Source organism: Arabidopsis thaliana, chromosome 5 (assembly GCF_000001735.4).
Source record: "Arabidopsis thaliana chromosome 5, partial sequence".
In the NCBI taxonomy this organism is placed as follows: Eukaryota; Viridiplantae; Streptophyta; class Magnoliopsida; order Brassicales; family Brassicaceae; genus Arabidopsis; species Arabidopsis thaliana.
Genome location: NC_003076.8, coordinates 18,344,964 through 18,361,658, shown reverse-complemented (window position 1 = coordinate 18,361,658; position 16,695 = coordinate 18,344,964). Strand labels below are relative to the sequence as shown.

The window sequence follows — 16,695 nt, the reverse complement described above, 5'->3', positions numbered from 1 at the left end:
GTATGTACATTTACAGATGTAGACACTTTTGATTTTCTTACAATAGTATTTGACTATTTGGTATTGCTTTTTTTATTACAACAACAATAACGTCAGCTCCTATTATTCGATCATATTGGTGAATTGTTCAACATTCACTTATTGCACATCATTCTGCAAATGTGCATCCTCTATTTTGTAAGTGGTATTGTAATTAATGCTTTGTTGTTTGTATAACAGTGAAACAGCTTGTTAGTTATCTGAATTCAAACGATACTAGACTTGTCCTAACCAAAAAGCCTTATTTGTAAACAAAAGCACATCTTTGATAACTAAAGAAAAACGATTGACTGATTATCAATTCCGACAAAACCCATACCATTAATCTAAGTTAATCTTTTTGTTATTTTTATATTTTATAGTTAATTATTCATTTTTATTGTACTTTTTTTTATAACAGAAATGTATTTTAAGTTTTGACTTTCTCTGATAACTAGAAGAATTTCAAAGCTCTGATCTTTATCCAAATGACTTGAGAAATACACTCATCACTCAACGTGTCGTCCATTGCTTTCCTCTCTCTGCCACCTCTCTGTTTTTGTCCCTATCATTTTTCTTCTCTTCACTTCATACTCTGTTACAACTTCTGGCTCTTACTCTTACCTTAAAAAAGGTAAGCTTCTAATTTCTTCTATTATAAGATTCTATCAGAGTTTGGATATCGCTTCAATAAAAACTAGAATCATTTTGGTTCATTAGCTTTATTAAGATTGGAAATTTGAACTTTCAAAAATCTTGACCTTATTTTGGAAATTCCATTGAGCAGTGACTCAAAGTTTGTGTGTTCATATTTTTGTAGGGGAAAAAAATTTGGTTAAGACAAATGGATCTTGGAGGTTTGATTTCTGGGTTGGTCTCATCTTCATTATATCTTATGACCAGACCTTTCTTTTTCTGCATATACGCATGTGTGTTCTGTCTTAGAACAGCTCTTGTTACAACCTTTGTATCTACTGATATGGTGACTTCTGCAATTTGGTTCAACTTAAGTATGCTGTGGAGAGCTGTACGGGGCTCTATCTGGGGATCCGTTCTTCTTTTTACGTTCCCGATTCGCTTTTTCGCCTCTATACCAAGGGAAAGACTGGTTCGTTATCTTATTCACTTTGATTGAATGTGCAAAGATTTGGTACTGATCCTAAAGATTTATGAGAATTTAGTAGTTTCAGTAACCTTTGATTGTTTTGATCCTTAAGGTTAGGTAAACTTTAGTAGTTTCAGTAACCTTTGATTGGTTATGAATAAATGGAAAATTGAGGATTTTCAGTTGTTTTTATAGTTACCCTTTTGAGGAGTCATAATAATGGTTACATTTTGATTGAGCTAGATCTTTTAATGTATAATTTAACAAAAAAGAAGAAGATATTTTGTATTTCCAGCTTGAGCAGAGTATTTATGATTTGAGGTATGAGCTAGAGAGTCTTGAATGGAATAGAAAAGAGATAGAGAAGAATCTCCGGGAAGCAATAAAAGAATATCGAATCATGGAACAGGACTTAGATGAACTAGAAGATGAACATGATGAAGCCATTTCCAAAATAGAAAAGCTAGAGGCCGAGGTACAAAAACTGGTTTAGTAGACATGTTGCATAACCACATATACATATGTTCTAAACATTTGGATTTTGGCAGCTACAAGAACTAAAGGAGGAAAATCTTCAACTGATGGAAGTTAATGGAAAAGACTATAGGAGCAAGAAGGGCAAAGTTAAACCAAGTGAAGAACCAAGCGAAATCCGTAGCATACATAAGCCTAAGAATATCCCTTATGCATCAAAGGGAAAAGCCGAGTTTACATCGGTTAAATCACCTCTTTACCCGTTTGCGAAATCGACAATTCCAAAAGACGAAGAATTGACGCCAAGAGTCCTCGGTTTAGAGAAGAACATTGCGGTTTCAAGAAGCGTATTCAGCGCGATGCTCGCTCTAGTGGTGGGTATAGTAATGTATGAAGCCAAAGAACAAGAGCTGTGTACTCCACTTATAGGAGCACTCTTCACAGTGGTTGGTATCTCTTTGAAAAGTGTGGTTCAATTTTTCTCTACGGTTAAGAATAAACCGGCTTTAGATGCAGTTGCTCTTATGAGTCTCAACTGGTTTATCGTTGGTACTCTTACTTACCCGACTCTACCAAGAGTTGCTCGAATTGTGGTCCCACGAGTCTTTAACACCGTCGGCTCGGTCTTCGCTTTGCTCCATGGTGGCTCACTCCCCTCGCCACCAGAGTTTGTGAACTATGTTGGTTAAGCAAAAAATCGTCTCTAAGAATGTAATTATTAATCTAGCCAAACCGGACTGAACCGGGATTTGTATGTATTTGGTAATAAATAAAGTTTTGTTTATACAAATCCTTGTGTGATTTTTTTCCCTATGTCAATATTTATATAATCACATAGTCACTAGTAATGCTCAAAAATCTAAATAGTTGATTTAGACGCATGCACGTGACAGTCACAGGTGACGAGTTCCGACGTTAGGTCAACGTGCAGATATAGAAACAGAAGACTTTTCAAAGAGACACGCGTAGACAAATAATTGGTTTATCATTTTCATTAAATACCACTAAAGGAGGCTGCTAAAGTATTATCGATAGTTGAGAAAGACCTAAAAATCACAGAAAAAATATTTGCCGGATTTGGTAACTGTTTTCTCCTCCTTATTCTCTTTCACCTTTTTCTGATGAGAGAGAGATGCGATGATTGTTAAAGTTACCGGCGGTCTCGGATTCGCTTGGTGCAGGTCGGGAACTGATTGGCTGACACCGACACGTGTCTTGTCATGGTTGGTTTGTGAGCTCCCGTCTTGTATCAACTGAATCGGAGTCCGAGGTGAAAAAATAAGGATCCAACTATCAGATCTGACACAATTATTCTGTTTGTTGTTCGTCTAATTTTTTTGTTGAAAACTGTGTGATTTGATTGATTCGGTATTGGGTTTTATCTAAATCAAGATAATTTGTTGTTTTTTTCCTTACTTTTTAAGTCTTTGTTTTAGTTTCGAAGCTTTAAGAATAATGTTTTTGTTTTTGAAATGTTAGGATCTAGGGTTTTTGAGCTATATAGATATTGTTTTCGAATTCTTTATCAGTTATTATTTATTAATGTTTAACGGGTAAATGAATTTAGATATCAACAGATTCTGATGGAAACTCTGTAAATTTTGAAGCTTTATGGTTTACCGTTTATGGGGTTTTGAGAAAATTTTAGGGTTTATGCTGGTTTTAGGTTAGTGATGATGAGATTTATACAATTTCGTTCAGAATAGTAAACGCCGTTGATGACGTATATTTTTCTTTTGTTTATTTTGATGATGTTATTGGTTTGTGATTTAAATAGAGTTTTAGTGACTTCTAATATTATGTAAAATCTTTTGTTATTTAATCAACATTTTCATTTTTTTTTGTTTGTTAAAGTTTGATTTTATTAGTTTTAAGATTTATAAAATATAATCTAAAATATTCATACTCTTGGAATTATCAGATTCATGTTTTTATAGCTAAAATTTTGTGATATTCAATTAAAGCAAAAAAAATGTATCATTGTTGATAAACTATTGCTAGAGAGTTTTCTATAATCATGTAAATTAATTTTTCACAATCTTGTAAAGTTTTTCAAACAATATCTCTATTTTGATTATACTTTTTTTGTCAAACATTCGATTATATTTTTTATGATTTTATTTTGTTAGTAAAAATATAGAAAATCATAAACCAATAACAGAATAATTTAATTCATTAACAATCAAATATTTTTTTTGTTTTAGTTGAATAACACAAAATTTTCAATGACTTTAAAATATAATTCCAATAAATCCAAATTTATTAAGAGTTTTAAAGATTTTTTAATAAATCAAAAACTAATAACATCAAACTAAAACAGAGAAGCTAACCGTATGTATATAGGGAGGCTAACAGCCTTGCAGACGGGTTAGCGAACTATGCTTTTAATCTATCTTTAGGTATTCATTAGTTTGATTTAGCTCCCTCATTGGTGGAGGAGATTGTAAGGGAGGATGTCCGAGGAACTGCGTTTCCGAGGCTCACCCGCCTACCGTTTTGTAATTTCTTTTCAGTTTCAATAAATTGCGGGAGACGGTTGTTTCCCCTCTACTACTAAAAAAAAAACTTTAACAGAATTTAATAGAATCTTGATTAAATAATAACAGATTTTTCATATCATTTAAAGTAATTAAAACACAGTTTAAATCACACACCACCTAAGACTTTTTTTCCATCTTTTTCATTAATCATATTGGACATTTTGCCTCATTATCCCACATTTAGATATGTATAATAGAGGCTTTGTTCGTTGTGGTTAACTAACCCTATTTCTTATGCTTCTTTAGATACAAAATCAAATTTTCGTACGGACCAACATTATATTGTCCATGAATTAACACTGAATGCAAAAGGACATGTTGGTCTTTTTTTCCCCTCTTTATTTGTTCTTCAAAGATTTGGTTGGATCTAAAATGTCAAATACAATCATGAAAAATCAGGATTTTATCAGAATATTATTTGAATGATACAAAAGAAAAATGTAACTTTGAACAAAAATTATTAATACCATTAATGTAATCGGATTCGGGCATATATAGTCAAAAAGGTTATTCTAAGAATAATTTAGACAAAAAGGTATAAGAGTTAGGCAACACTTTTCGGTTGTATTCATTAGACATCAATACCTTCTTGTATTTTTCAAAATAAAACTAAACAAGTGTCTACTTTACGCGAGTCGGATTAGAATGCATTTAAGAATTTAATTAGTTAGTTCATCTTCAACTAGTGAAGTGTTAAGGTGTTTAAAGATTACAAGATCAATCGTCTTAAATATAGGCCTTGAGGAGAGAATAAACAAAACAAAACAGATTTTGAAGTTTTAAACAAAAGACACTTACTAAAAGAATCCTAAGACCATGCAAATCCTAAAACTGTTTATCTCTTATGTCGCCTGCAAAGAAACAAATATAGTTGTAAGAACAAAGATTTTGACAACGAATCTAAAGGGAAGGCACAATCAAGCGTGCGGGTAAATCTTACCATGCATGCGTTTAATGAAGTAGTCCAAATCTGGAAAGCAAGTAGATCCTTGAACCAGAGGAGAAGGTTGACGATATGTGAAGAAGGAGAAGTGATAGCCATCTGGATGGTTTCTTGGTTTAGCTATATCGATTAATCTCATACAACCATCTCTGTCGAAACAAGTAATCGCATTCTCTCCACCGATTTGAAGTCCCTTATCCCAAGCTGCGTTGATCACCTGCCACAAATAACCAAAACTTTAGGGTTAAGATTACATTTGCTGAGAAGTAAAAAAAGCTATAGTCATCAATAAAAAGTGTCATTACCTGCCAACTTAAACCTTCTGGATCAGCTAATGCTTCTTCATGCGCATTGGGAGACATTTGTGGCCCAGGGCACACAAACTTCACAGTCACGGAATATTTCTTCAGAGTTTCGAAAACAAGAGAGTACCCATCACGGTTTGAAGGGTTGTAGTATCCTGCAGTTAATTCAGCAGCATGACTAGCTGTCTTGTATGACCAGTATATTGCCGGTATCTGCATTGTTGTTTTTGGTGTATGAGTCTCATTGTTATAGGCATCACTGGGTTTGAAGGATAAGTGCCAAAAGGATTATACCTTGACAATAATCTTCGTCTCCTCAAATGCGAGATTTGCAAGAGACAGAACATTCTCAGCATGACCAATTAGCAATTGTGAGTACCAATTTAAGAAGAAGCGGCCATAATAGCTGTCATATTCACCTCTTTCTTGGAAGAACACAGTTTCATGTGGATGAGAACTGTATTGACCAGCATTCTCTGGTCCTTTACCCCAGAAAGTGAATCCTCGTGACTTTGCTTCCTTTTGCAGACTCAATTGCGAATATTTGTCATAACACTGCAATAGGAAAAATAGTAAATTGATATGTTAACTTCACTAGTCATAAGTTAGAACGTAGAAGTAAAGTTCAGCAATCTGAAAAATACCTGAAACTCACCGATACCGGGATAAATCCAACCCATCCTTTCTGGGAAAGATGGGTACTTTAGTTCACCAGAAGCTCCAAGACCAATCTCAACCGCAGTAATTAGTCCTTCCACAAACAAGTCATCAAACTCTGACCGGAAGCTTCTCATAAAATCAAAATAGACCTGGATAATCAAGTGTTGAAAAGGAAGAAATAAGAATCTAGACAGTACAAAAGAGGAGGAAATGAGACATAATATACCAAAATACTGAACAATTTCTGAGCAATGAGTGTTCTTTGAGTACCTCTATACCAGTTCGTCCATGCAATACCCGTTCCTTGTCAATGCTCCAATTCAAACACTCGAAACTTCTTCTTCCTTCACGATCAGTGAAAAAAATGTCTGGATTGTCTTTCCCAATCTTCAACACCCACTGTGGCAACGAAATCATCACATTCCCAGATGCATTCCCTCCATACTCATGAAATGCCATCACCACCTTCAAACAAACCATATACTGATTGCTAAGATATTATGAAAAAGACGGTCCTTTATAGGGAAAGTCACAGTTTGGTCACATAGGATGTATTTAACAAAGCTCTACAAGTAAAAATATTCACACCTGTAGCTTAAGTTTGAAGTCTCTGATAAGGTTAAAGAGCTCCCTATAGCCAGACCATACATATTTCTGAGGGTTCCATCCTTCAACTATTCCCCACCAACAATCTATTACTACTCCATCGACATTTAATGACTTCATGTAACTTAATTCTTGTCTTACACCTTCAGGATCAACCAACTGGCCAAAGTTGTCTATAATGCCAACCTGAAAGACAAGGTACAGAACTTTAGCACAGGAAAACTAAGGATCGCGGCAAAACTGGTAAGAAATATATGTACACTCTTTTTTATTGGGCAACATCCATATATATACACTTAAAACACAAAGTTCTCTCATCAGAAGCTCACTGGAAGCATGGCGTACACAGGGACATAAAAGCTCTCTGTGAAGTCATTACATTGCTCTGCGGAATGAACATCTTGTATAAGCTGAAAGAAAAACAAAGTGGTTAGATGAAACAACGTCCAGCTTAAAGTCAATTCTCCTAATAAGGAAATGAATTTATCATTCACCTGATTGGCTTCCAAGCATCCAACGGAGGTGATAGGACTAACACTAGTATACCTTCCATTCCCGGGATGATCACTCTCGGCAATACCAATAGAATCAAGAGACACAGGAGCAAGTTTCTCATCGTTCCTAAGAACTGAATGCTGCTGAGATTCAATTGCAGCCTTAGCACAGTTCTTCAATGTACTAGAAGAAAGTGGACTCTCAATAGATCTCGTCGGAAACTGTACCTAATCCAATAATATTAAACAATCTATGTTACATTAATAACAGAACAAAGCTTATAACTTTAAGAGCTTCACACATATTTGGGATCAAATTTATCATCTTTCCACTAAACCCTAACTTAAATAGCTTAATATGAAAGTTTGAATTTTGAGAGAGAGAGTTTCGAAGTTTGAACCACATGATTTGGTTGCTGTGATTGCCGATAAGTAGTACCATCGGCTTCAACACTCCAACCAGCTTCACGAGCCAAAGCAGCGATTACGTCATTCATATCAGCACGCGCCGGTAACGGAAAATTACCGTACTGTCTTAATCCGGCGAGCATTCTACTAGTGATTGCTCGTCTATGTCTTTCTCTAAGCTTCGTTCTCTCTTTTTCCTTCTCCCTCTCTCTCTTCCCTTTCCCTCCTCCACCTCCTCCGCCGCCGCTGCTTCCTTCTCCACCGCCGATTCCGGCGATGTTTCCGTTGTTTACATCGTTTTCCGTTGGAGCTATCGACGCTGCTGCTGCTGCAGCGGCGAATCCGCGAGGGCGGCGAGATTGTGGTTGGTTGCGGTTCCGGTTGGGAAATTGATCCGGGTCTGGAATTGGGTCGAGATTCGGATCTTGCGAACCGGTGGTGGTGGTGATGGTGTTGTTGAGAGTATGCATTTTTGTGCGGTGAAGTTGCTCGCTTCTGTGCTGTTCCCACATTTGAGATTTTTTTGTAACTTTATGGATTTACAAATCAACGTCGGTAATTATTATAAATTACGTTAAAAGTCTCTCATTATCAAAATCGTCAATATTAACCCCTCCTTTTTTTTTTTTTTTTTTGGTCAAAAACCTCTCTTTTTTTTTTGTTCAACAATAGCCAATGTGACCAGTTTTGACAAAGTGATACTGAATTACTGATGGGTTTGTTAGGAATGACACGATGGGTTTTACGGTTTTGTTTCCAATCCTTTTTTTCATGGTTTTATTAGTTTAGAAAAGAAAAACTGAATAACATAAATACATAATTTGTCTTTTGATTTGATTTTGGTTTAGTAAATCAAACCAAAATCATGTTAAAATTAGTTTACATATTTTGACTCAGGTTTTTATTTTAGGTAGGTTTTAGTAAAATTAACATTATAATTATAAATAAAATGTTAATGAATTTCCGTTTATTTGATTCGATTTTATCATGTTAAAATTAGTTTTTGTTTGGTCTTTAAATCGACTTTACAGGGCCGGTCCAACAAAAATCTTCTGAAGCTAGAATGCCACTATATCTAAATTGTAAAATACTGAAAACAATCACTTCATAAAAAAAAATGATTTGTATATTTTAGTTTATTGTGATTTACTTTTTTCAACTCATTTTTTTTTTCTATTTTTAATATATCTTTTTTCTTTCTTTCTTTGAAGTTAGTGTAGTTCAATTATATTTTAATTTTTGAGAATATAGATTCGATTTTGGTTCGATTTTGGTTCGATTTTGTATTTCTGCTTCGCAATTTATAAAACCAAAAGGCTTTGTCAACAAAATTTCAGTTTTGAGTATAGTTTGAATATTCTAGTTTGGTTTGGTTACAACTATTTTTCATCTAAGTGATCACTGTTCAATGACCATTTCAAAGCTTTTTTCTCAATTATAGTCCTCAATGAAGTCCAATTATGATTGCAAAAAAGATTAAAAAATCGAACGAAAACAAAAGAATGTTATAATAGTTTGAAAAAGAAAAGAAAGAAAAATAAAGAAATGGTGAGTTTGGTTTTTTGTTCCCTCTCGTTCGAACATCAAGACACACTCTTCCCGTAAAAGTCTCTCTCTCTATCGCAGATAGGTGCTTTGTCTCCTTCTTCGATTACTCCGATCACCTAAAAATCTTTCCTTTTCTTCAAAGCATTTCTCTTTGATTCAAAGACAACACACATAGCTTAGTTCCTACATTAATTTCTCGCAATAAAAAAAGTTCAGATTTCGAGGTATTCTTGCAATCTCGATCGAGTTTCAGATCTGGGGATTCAATAATTAGGGCTTTTGATTCTGCATTGTCAATGACGAATTCGGGTTTCAATGTAAAGATCTGAGGAAAAAGTTTCGATCTTTAGATTTTGACTTGGAGGTTTCTTCGATTGGTGGATTTGAAGAAGATGGGGAAAAGACTTGTGGGTCTTGTGTCAATGATGTAATTTTAGCAGAAAGTTGTTTGCTTTTGAGAAGAAGATGGGATCTGGCCGGAGCAAATCATGTCTAGGCTCGTCGGCGATGGCGAGAGAAGCTTCTGACGTGGCTCAACCTCCTCCGTCGTCTTCTAGTGGTGGTGGAAGGAGAAGAAGATCAAAGAGTCTTTTTTGTGGTCTTCACTCTTCTTGTCTTGCTTCATCTTCTACTTCTCATTACAGTGATGATGATAATGATGAACAGGTCTGGTTTTGATATTTAATTTATTTTGGTCAAATCTGAAATTAGGTCAAGTTCATGAGTTTTGATTTCTTCAGGTGTGTAATGGATGGATGAGGAAGAGTCATGGAAGTGTTACACGGCGTAGAATGGAATCGAGAAGAGATGCATCAGATTGCTATGATAAAGAATTGAAAGATGATAAGAAATCTGAAAACGAAAGACATTGTGATGAGCTTGAGCTTGATGATGAGTGTGGTGTTGAAGAAGAAGAAGAGGAAGCTAGTGTAAGCAATGTACAGATGAGAAATGTTAGCGGTTCGATTCAAGAATCTTCTACTCCAGGTCGAGTTTTTTCGCATTTCAAATTCATTCCTGGTAACATAAGCTCTAGACTTAGCAGAGCTTCAAGTTCAAGATCCTTCAACACGACTTATCCAGTCTCTTCTTCTCATAGAGAAGATGGTGTTACTTCACCTTCAGAATCTGCTATTAGGCTCAATGATAGAGTTGAGTCTCCGAGAATTCCTGTGATTGACAATGTAGTTAGAGATATTGATGCCATGAGATTTGGGGAAGATGGTAGCTTACGTTCTCCGAGAGTAGTTAATGGTATGGATAGTACTTATGCTGGACTTCTTGATAGAAGACATGTTGTACGAGAACCTTCTATTGAGCGCAATGTTAGATTTAGTAGAACTCTGAGTGTTGGAAGACTCCGTGATAGAGTTCTTCGCCGATCTTCACTCTCTGATTTCGCATTCCGTCCCTCGCCACATCAGGGAGAAGAAGATACTGATCTCTTCTCTGCTGAAACCGCAGCAGCAGAGGATGCTCCTGTGACTTCAACGTCTATACTAAATCGTTCCGCTTCTAGCATTCGAAGGACCTTATTCGGCATTCAGGATCATGAGACACCAGCTGCTCTTGTGAGAGAAGGGAGGTATCAAGGTTTATTAGAACACAGATCAGATTTCCTTGAAAGAAGGAGGAGAATAAGATCTCAGGTTTGAAACTCATTGATTCTCTCTTCCTTGATGTGTCTGATCAACTCAAGATCTAACTAACTGATATAACTAATTCCACAGGTTCGCGCTCTTCAAAGATTAGGAAGCCGGTTTGAGAATGTCGCAGTCCATCATGATAGATCTTGTGTCTTATCAGGTCAAGATCAAGCAGGTCGCTGCACATGCCGTGCAGTTACTAACCGTGGTTCGACAACAGCAACAACCGATGAAACAAATGCAAGAGCTAGCATCTCAAGGATAGTATTGCTAGCTGAAGCTCTCTTCGAGGTAAATACATGTTTTCGGTCTCCCTACTAACAGCTTTTTGCCACTATCTTTCTTTCTCATGTATGCTAAGGATCTACAGTGCATTCATTTTAGGTTCTTGATGAAATTCATCAGCAATCTGTTGTCTTATCCTCTCAACAACCATCAGTATCATCTATAGGATCTGTTCCTGCACCTAACGACGTTGTGGATTTATTACCGATAAAACTTTATACTAAGTCACAAAGCGAGGATCCATCACAGTAATGCATACTAAATTCTCAGATCTTTCTTTTGCCAATTGTGATGCTCAAAAGTCTCGAGACCTAATGGTTAAACATGTTTTTTCCTGGAACCTCAGATGTTACATATGCCTTGTGGAATATGAAGAAGCAGACTCTATAAGGACACTTCCTTGTCATCATGAATTCCACAAAACCTGTGTAGATAAATGGCTCAAGGAGATTCACAGGTATGAATGTGATATATAATGTGAAGTTTGGTGACAACTAATTTTCCGCCTTTTTGGTGTGTACTAGATTATCTGATGATGTTTTTATGGCGAAGCAGAGTATGTCCGCTGTGTCGAGGAGATATTTGTAGACATGATCCATCATCGGAACAACATTGATTACAGTCTTATAGACATAATGCTGAAAGATTTTGATTCTACAAGAGACCAAGAACATTCATCGGTTTTTGCCTGCAACTGAATCAATATTGTTGTGTGTTTGCTTTTTGTTTCGTAGCTTACAATGGAAAACAAAAGTGACAGTTTAAAAGATGTAAACTTGTATACCAATTTGATCCAGCATATCTGTAAGAAAGTTAATCCATTGATGTTGTGTGTTTCATGAGCATCTTTGTTTCTGTATTGCAACTTCTGTAAATGTAGTCAAACTTAGTAGCTTATGTTCAAAAACATATTAAAAAAACCTTAATTTATAAGATTGATTCTTTATTAAAAAGAATTTAAGAAATTGCGAACCCAATAATAAGAGAGATTGATTATATATAACAGCTTAAACGATTGTAGAAGGGCAAAGGATTTTATTTATTCGAATGAAATTGTATCAATTATATTATTTTACTTTTAAATTTCAAGAACAATATTCCAAAGATGAATAAATTTTAAGACATCAATGAATAAATTTTAGTCTTCAGTAGATACTGCAGGGCAAGTAGGGTTGCAATTAAGCGATGAACAATCTACGTTCTGAAACGTACTCCTCTCAAAGAACCAATCTCCAACCGCCTTAGCCATTTTCTGAAAATAACAAATCCAAAACAATAATGAAAAATATACTACATATTTATGTTTTATTTTCAGGTTTATGAAAGATTCTAAAAAGTCTTAAATGTCATAGAAACCATTTGTAAATTTTTATAAACCCTTCTTAGATCAAAAGTTTGTGGTATTTTCCAATATTATTTTTACTTTGTACAAGAAAATCAAGTGATTACCGTATTCGCGACTGTGGGACCTTTGTCGCCGGACCAAGTGGCAGCGCTTCCACCTTGGCAATGAGCATGGCACGAGTCCAAGAACAATCCGTTCGTCGTCGCGGATCGAACAGGCGCCAACGCAGCCAACACTTGGTCTCTATATCCTGAAATATTATAATAAACCAATCAGTTTAGTCTAGAAGATATTAACCAAATTTGTTCATTAGTTCCGGTAGGTAAAACATACCTTGAACGGTTTGAAGCTGAGCGGCCGTACACTTCTTAAGATCAAGCTTACAAGTCTTCCATGCTTTGCTTTTATCAACAGAGGTTGGTGCCAATACATTCTTGATCTGCAAAAAAAGGAATAAAATTTTTAAATCCAAATCATATCTAGTGTTATTATTTCTACCGAAAACAATAATCATAAAAACAAAATCGAACCTGCCAAGAATCGAAGGCGGCATTGATGACGAAAAGCGGTGTTTGTAAGGTCTTAGCAACGTATTGAGGGAAGAAACACTGTGAAAATATAAACATAAGCGTTTATACAATATAACGAACTCGGAAAAATTTATGCCTTGTATATCAAGTATGTTTTCGATAAATTTACCAAATCAGGCTTCATACTTGAGGTGCAAGAAGCAGGTAGACTCTTTGCAGATCCCTGTAAATAGTGATCGAGATTAGTCGTGATGGGATACACCTGATATATTAGAGAAATATGGCCAAGGAAAAGAGAGATGTATCCTACGTGGGTCGCTACGACTTTGGCGTAGTAGGATTGGATGTAAGATCCTCCAGTGATATCCTTACTGTTCAAACAACAAAATAACAAAGGTTGTTATTTGTTATCTAGGATGCTAGCAATTGTATGTGTGACTCTCTAGAAATTATGAATGTTACCCGTGGATGAAGTAACCAGCGTCAGAAACACATTTGACCTTAGCCGTTTTAGGGAGAGTGGACTTGAACTGGTCGCAATGTAGAATCGCAGCCAATGCTCCAGCTGAACAACCGGAGAGTATAGCCTGAAATTCATGTAACCAAACATTTTAAATTCCAACACTTCAAAAATTCACTAACAATTAGAGAAACATATTTGAAATTATCATTTTTCATACGTTTTGAGCGTTGCTCATTCCCTTAGCCATAAGATCATCGATCACCGCACGCCAAACCCTAGCACCGCGAAAGAACAGCTTGTGCGTCTGAAAATATTCAAATTACACTCTTAAAAATTTGGAACTTCAACTAAATCGTTATGTGATATTCAATATAAATGATTAAAAATCATCCATGTCCCCATTTCAAGTAGTTAAGTTTAACGGTAATGGTCAAGTGAATTACCGGATCAACAGCTTCTATATCACCGGTGAAAGATGAACCATCGCAATACCGAACTTTGATTCTATTCCAATTGTAAAAGTCTGCAAAACACCCAAAATCCGATTCAGTCTCATTGCATAAGAAAACAAATAAAAAATTCGCTGAACAAAATGAAAAGAAATAAAAAAGAATTGAAAACCTGGATTGGTGCTTTGCTTGCCACCCAAGATACCGGAGAAACCAAAGTCTTTGTTCATAAGCTTAGAAGAACCCTTCATTGTACTTTTACGTTGAACGCATGTAGCTATATCAGTGCACCATCCTCCTCCCTAATGTATTCACATAAGTATATACATATTTAATTAATATCATTATATTTTGTACGTAGTTATTTATGATAACATCTAATAAAATGAGAAAATAAAAATAATACTAACTTCCATATGAACGATCCAATTGTTCACTCCTGAGCCCGATCCCTTATCGAAATGGTATGCTGGCGCGCTACCATCCAAACACACTACAGAAAATATAATATATATACAGTAATTAGTTTTTTTTGTTTGTCAAACATAGTAGATAATTAGTTATAACAATGGTTTTATCTACCAAATTTAAAATCCAAGTTAGTCTCATGAGTAAACACCGATAAAGGTTTTATTAATCTGAAGTATCCAAGATAATGAACATTTATATTGAATACCATTTTGAAATTTGGAAGACACAATTTATTTTTTTGGATTTTTAGAAACTTGACTCAAGACCATTTCCAATGTTGGCTCTATTTTTCTTACTATAAAGCCTCATCATTAATTCGATTTTTCTATCTATTCATACTATCCATTCTCGAACCTGATTCCTAATAAGCAATTGAAAATAAAATTATTGTCTACCAGCTCCTTTAGCCACTGCAGATTCAAGATACGTGATGGGCACAGCTCTGGCTCCGATCACCACCACGGCTAGCACTAAAATGCTTGACCACATTTGTTTTAGCCACGTCATTCTATAACAAAAGAAAAAAAGTTATAACTCACAAATTAGTAAAAATGAACTTGTCCGAACCAAACATAATTTATTATGGCTATAATGACAAAATCGAATAGAATGTTAATTATCTCCCAAATAATGTAGAGGATTGACTCTAACAAAAAGCTTTGAGATCAAGCGATGTGTTCGGATCTCAAGTAATCGTACATGTGTTATGTGTAACTTGCACATGGTTTTAATATAAAGCTTATCTTTTGTTGTTTCTGTATCAAAGTAAGAACTTAATGAATTGAGAAAATATATTCTATATTGAAAATATCACCATTGGTCCATTCAAAAAGTTGGGGAAACAAAATGACCAGTCCATGTGTGTGCATTAGTATTTTCCTCGATTGATGTAATCCACCGAAAAATAATTTATAATATTATTACTATAAATACGAAATATATAAATAAATTCCCTTCAATATTAATCATATTAGGAACAACGACTTACTCATAGTTATAATCAGTGAAGACACGAACAACTATTAGAAGGATAAGTTGCAATATTCAATTAGTAATCTTTCGTCCCTATATATTTGTATTAAATGCTATTTAGATGGTACAATGGTAGCTCTATGAACAATGAATGAATTAAAATGTGAGTGTATCCGAAAATACCCTTCTAGACCAAACTTAAACAGACCGCAATTCATGGCGTCGGGAGGGCCAAAATGAGAACCATGCATATGATGAGATTACGACTTATATCATTTTAAATTCAAAAACAATTTTGTTGAAACCAAACATTGCAATTTGTTGTAAGTGGATTATTGGACCGCCAACTAATTGGGGGAAAATAAAATTAAACCACTTCTTGGAAGAAAAAAAATGCCAAAAATAGGATTGAAATCAAAACATTGCAAGATCTTTTCCATCACGATTATATGACCGTAATTGTTTCTCTACTAATAGTTACTTGGTTAAATCCAAGAAATGACTCACAATTAACATATCTAGTTTTCAAAACATATCTAATAAGCTATGGTTGAGTAAGAAAATCTGAGTTTTAACTCGTAGATCAATATGAAAGAACTGGAAACTATCAAAGAAATAATAACAGAAACTTCATTTAAACAAATTCTAATAGAGACTTCATTTTTAGGAAAAGAGACGAAGAAGATTTACCTTGAGAAAATGACTCTTCAGATTCTTATTCACGTAGAGAAGAAAAGAAGTTTTTTTTTACAATGTAAAAATGAGTAACAGAGGACTCTTCGAGAGTAAGGTTTACAAGTTCAAAGAAAGCCATTGATGTCCTCTCTGTTATATAGATGGATACAGAATACCACACGTCGAAAGAAAACCTTTTTTTTTTCTTTTTCTTTTTTGCTTCATTTAATAAAAATAAATATAAAAGTTTTATTGTTACTTTCATGTATTTGCCAGGTCACGAGAATTCAACGTTAAAGACTCTCAAGAAAACTACCTTCGTAGTAATATGACCAGTATTCACATATCGTATATAATCTAATTCCTTTAAGTATTTTGTTCAATTTATTAATAGTTTCACATAAGAATATTACAATAAATAAACAGAAAAATGAATTCTATTTTTGTTTAGTTTATTATAAAGTTTTATGATTTATTATGAGGATGCAGTATTTCTTTTATACGTAGTAGTTGGTACAATAGCGATGACCTATATCGAAATCAAAAGTTATGTCTGGATGGAATCTAAGGAAGCTGCTGTACTAGTGTCCATATCAATTCGGCTCATGAGATGATTTTTGTCTTCAAAACTTTTAAAATTTGAAATTACATGACATTGAATTATTTCTGCAAAAGGAAATTAATTTGCCACGTGTGGTATTGTGTCGGTCCTCCTCCAAATGCACCGAATCAAGTTAATGCGGAATGCCGAGAGTTTA

The 16,695-nt window shown here is 34.8% G+C and overlaps 4 protein-coding genes and 1 non-coding gene across 10 annotated transcripts; 3 read left to right on the top strand and 2 right to left on the bottom strand.

Annotated features, from left to right (window-relative positions):
• The first annotated feature begins 445 nt into the window (after positions 1 to 445).
• Positions 446 to 2,384, top strand: AT5G45310 (coiled-coil protein). Of its 2 annotated transcripts, NM_123899.4 has the most exons (4): positions 446 to 652; positions 839 to 1,126; positions 1,419 to 1,598; positions 1,672 to 2,384. In NM_123899.4, exons 2-4 carry the CDS (start codon positions 863 to 865, stop codon positions 2,284 to 2,286), a joined length of 1,059 nt encoding a protein of 352 aa, NP_568641.1. In that variant the 5' UTR covers positions 446 to 652; positions 839 to 862; the 3' UTR covers positions 2,287 to 2,384. The 2 variants fall into 2 exon arrangements, with proteins under 2 accessions (NP_568641.1, NP_001330291.1); NM_001344607.1 differs by lacking the exon at positions 446 to 652 and having other exon boundaries at positions 681 to 1,126.
• Positions 2,385 to 2,747: 363 nt separating this feature from the next.
• MIR168b lies at positions 2,748 to 2,871 on the top strand. The gene has a single exon (NR_143325.1). It is a non-coding gene; the product is annotated as a microRNA ath-MIR168b precursor (primary transcript).
• Positions 2,872 to 4,770: 1,899 nt separating this feature from the next.
• Positions 4,771 to 8,134, bottom strand: BMY2 (beta-amylase 2). Of its 3 annotated transcripts, none has more exons than NM_001344606.1 (10): positions 7,547 to 8,134; positions 7,146 to 7,373; positions 6,981 to 7,061; positions 6,634 to 6,837; positions 6,316 to 6,510; positions 6,030 to 6,194; positions 5,680 to 5,940; positions 5,386 to 5,598; positions 5,078 to 5,297; positions 4,771 to 4,988 (listed from the first exon to the last, which is right to left on the bottom strand). In NM_001344606.1, the coding sequence occupies exons 1-10, from the start codon at positions 8,063 to 8,065 to the stop codon at positions 4,963 to 4,965; spliced, it is 2,112 nt and encodes a 703-aa protein (NP_001330613.1). In that variant the 5' UTR covers positions 8,066 to 8,134; the 3' UTR covers positions 4,771 to 4,962. The 3 variants fall into 3 exon arrangements, with proteins under 3 accessions (NP_001330613.1, NP_199343.1, NP_001032014.1); NM_123898.3 differs by having other exon boundaries at positions 4,773 to 4,988; positions 7,547 to 8,049; NM_001036937.1 differs by having other exon boundaries at positions 4,784 to 4,988; positions 7,146 to 7,367; positions 7,547 to 8,051.
• An 887-nt stretch (positions 8,135 to 9,021) lies between these two features.
• Positions 9,022 to 11,962, top strand: AT5G45290 (RING/U-box superfamily protein). Of its 2 annotated transcripts, none has more exons than NM_123897.4 (6): positions 9,022 to 9,767; positions 9,842 to 10,750; positions 10,832 to 11,038; positions 11,132 to 11,280; positions 11,379 to 11,489; positions 11,588 to 11,962. In NM_123897.4, exons 1-6 carry the CDS (start codon positions 9,567 to 9,569, stop codon positions 11,646 to 11,648), a joined length of 1,638 nt encoding a protein of 545 aa, NP_199342.2. In that variant the 5' UTR covers positions 9,022 to 9,566; the 3' UTR covers positions 11,649 to 11,962. The 2 variants fall into 2 exon arrangements, with proteins under 2 accessions (NP_199342.2, NP_001119377.1); NM_001125905.1 differs by having other exon boundaries at positions 9,161 to 9,767; positions 11,585 to 11,877.
• Position 11,963: 1 nt separating this feature from the next.
• Positions 11,964 to 16,125, bottom strand: AT5G45280 (Pectinacetylesterase family protein). 2 transcript variants are annotated; one of them, NM_123896.4, is made up of 13 exons: positions 15,953 to 16,125; positions 14,686 to 14,798; positions 14,230 to 14,312; positions 13,992 to 14,121; positions 13,814 to 13,893; positions 13,588 to 13,674; positions 13,370 to 13,494; positions 13,218 to 13,278; positions 13,077 to 13,130; positions 12,908 to 12,985; positions 12,711 to 12,816; positions 12,482 to 12,627; positions 11,964 to 12,284 (listed from the first exon to the last, which is right to left on the bottom strand). In NM_123896.4, the coding sequence occupies exons 2-13, from the start codon at positions 14,795 to 14,797 to the stop codon at positions 12,171 to 12,173; spliced, it is 1,176 nt and encodes a 391-aa protein (NP_199341.1). In that variant the 5' UTR covers position 14,798; positions 15,953 to 16,125; the 3' UTR covers positions 11,964 to 12,170. The 2 variants fall into 2 exon arrangements, with proteins under 2 accessions (NP_199341.1, NP_851135.1); NM_180804.1 differs by having other exon boundaries at positions 12,482 to 12,620; positions 15,953 to 16,064.
• Between the last annotated feature and the right edge of the window lie 570 nt (positions 16,126 to 16,695).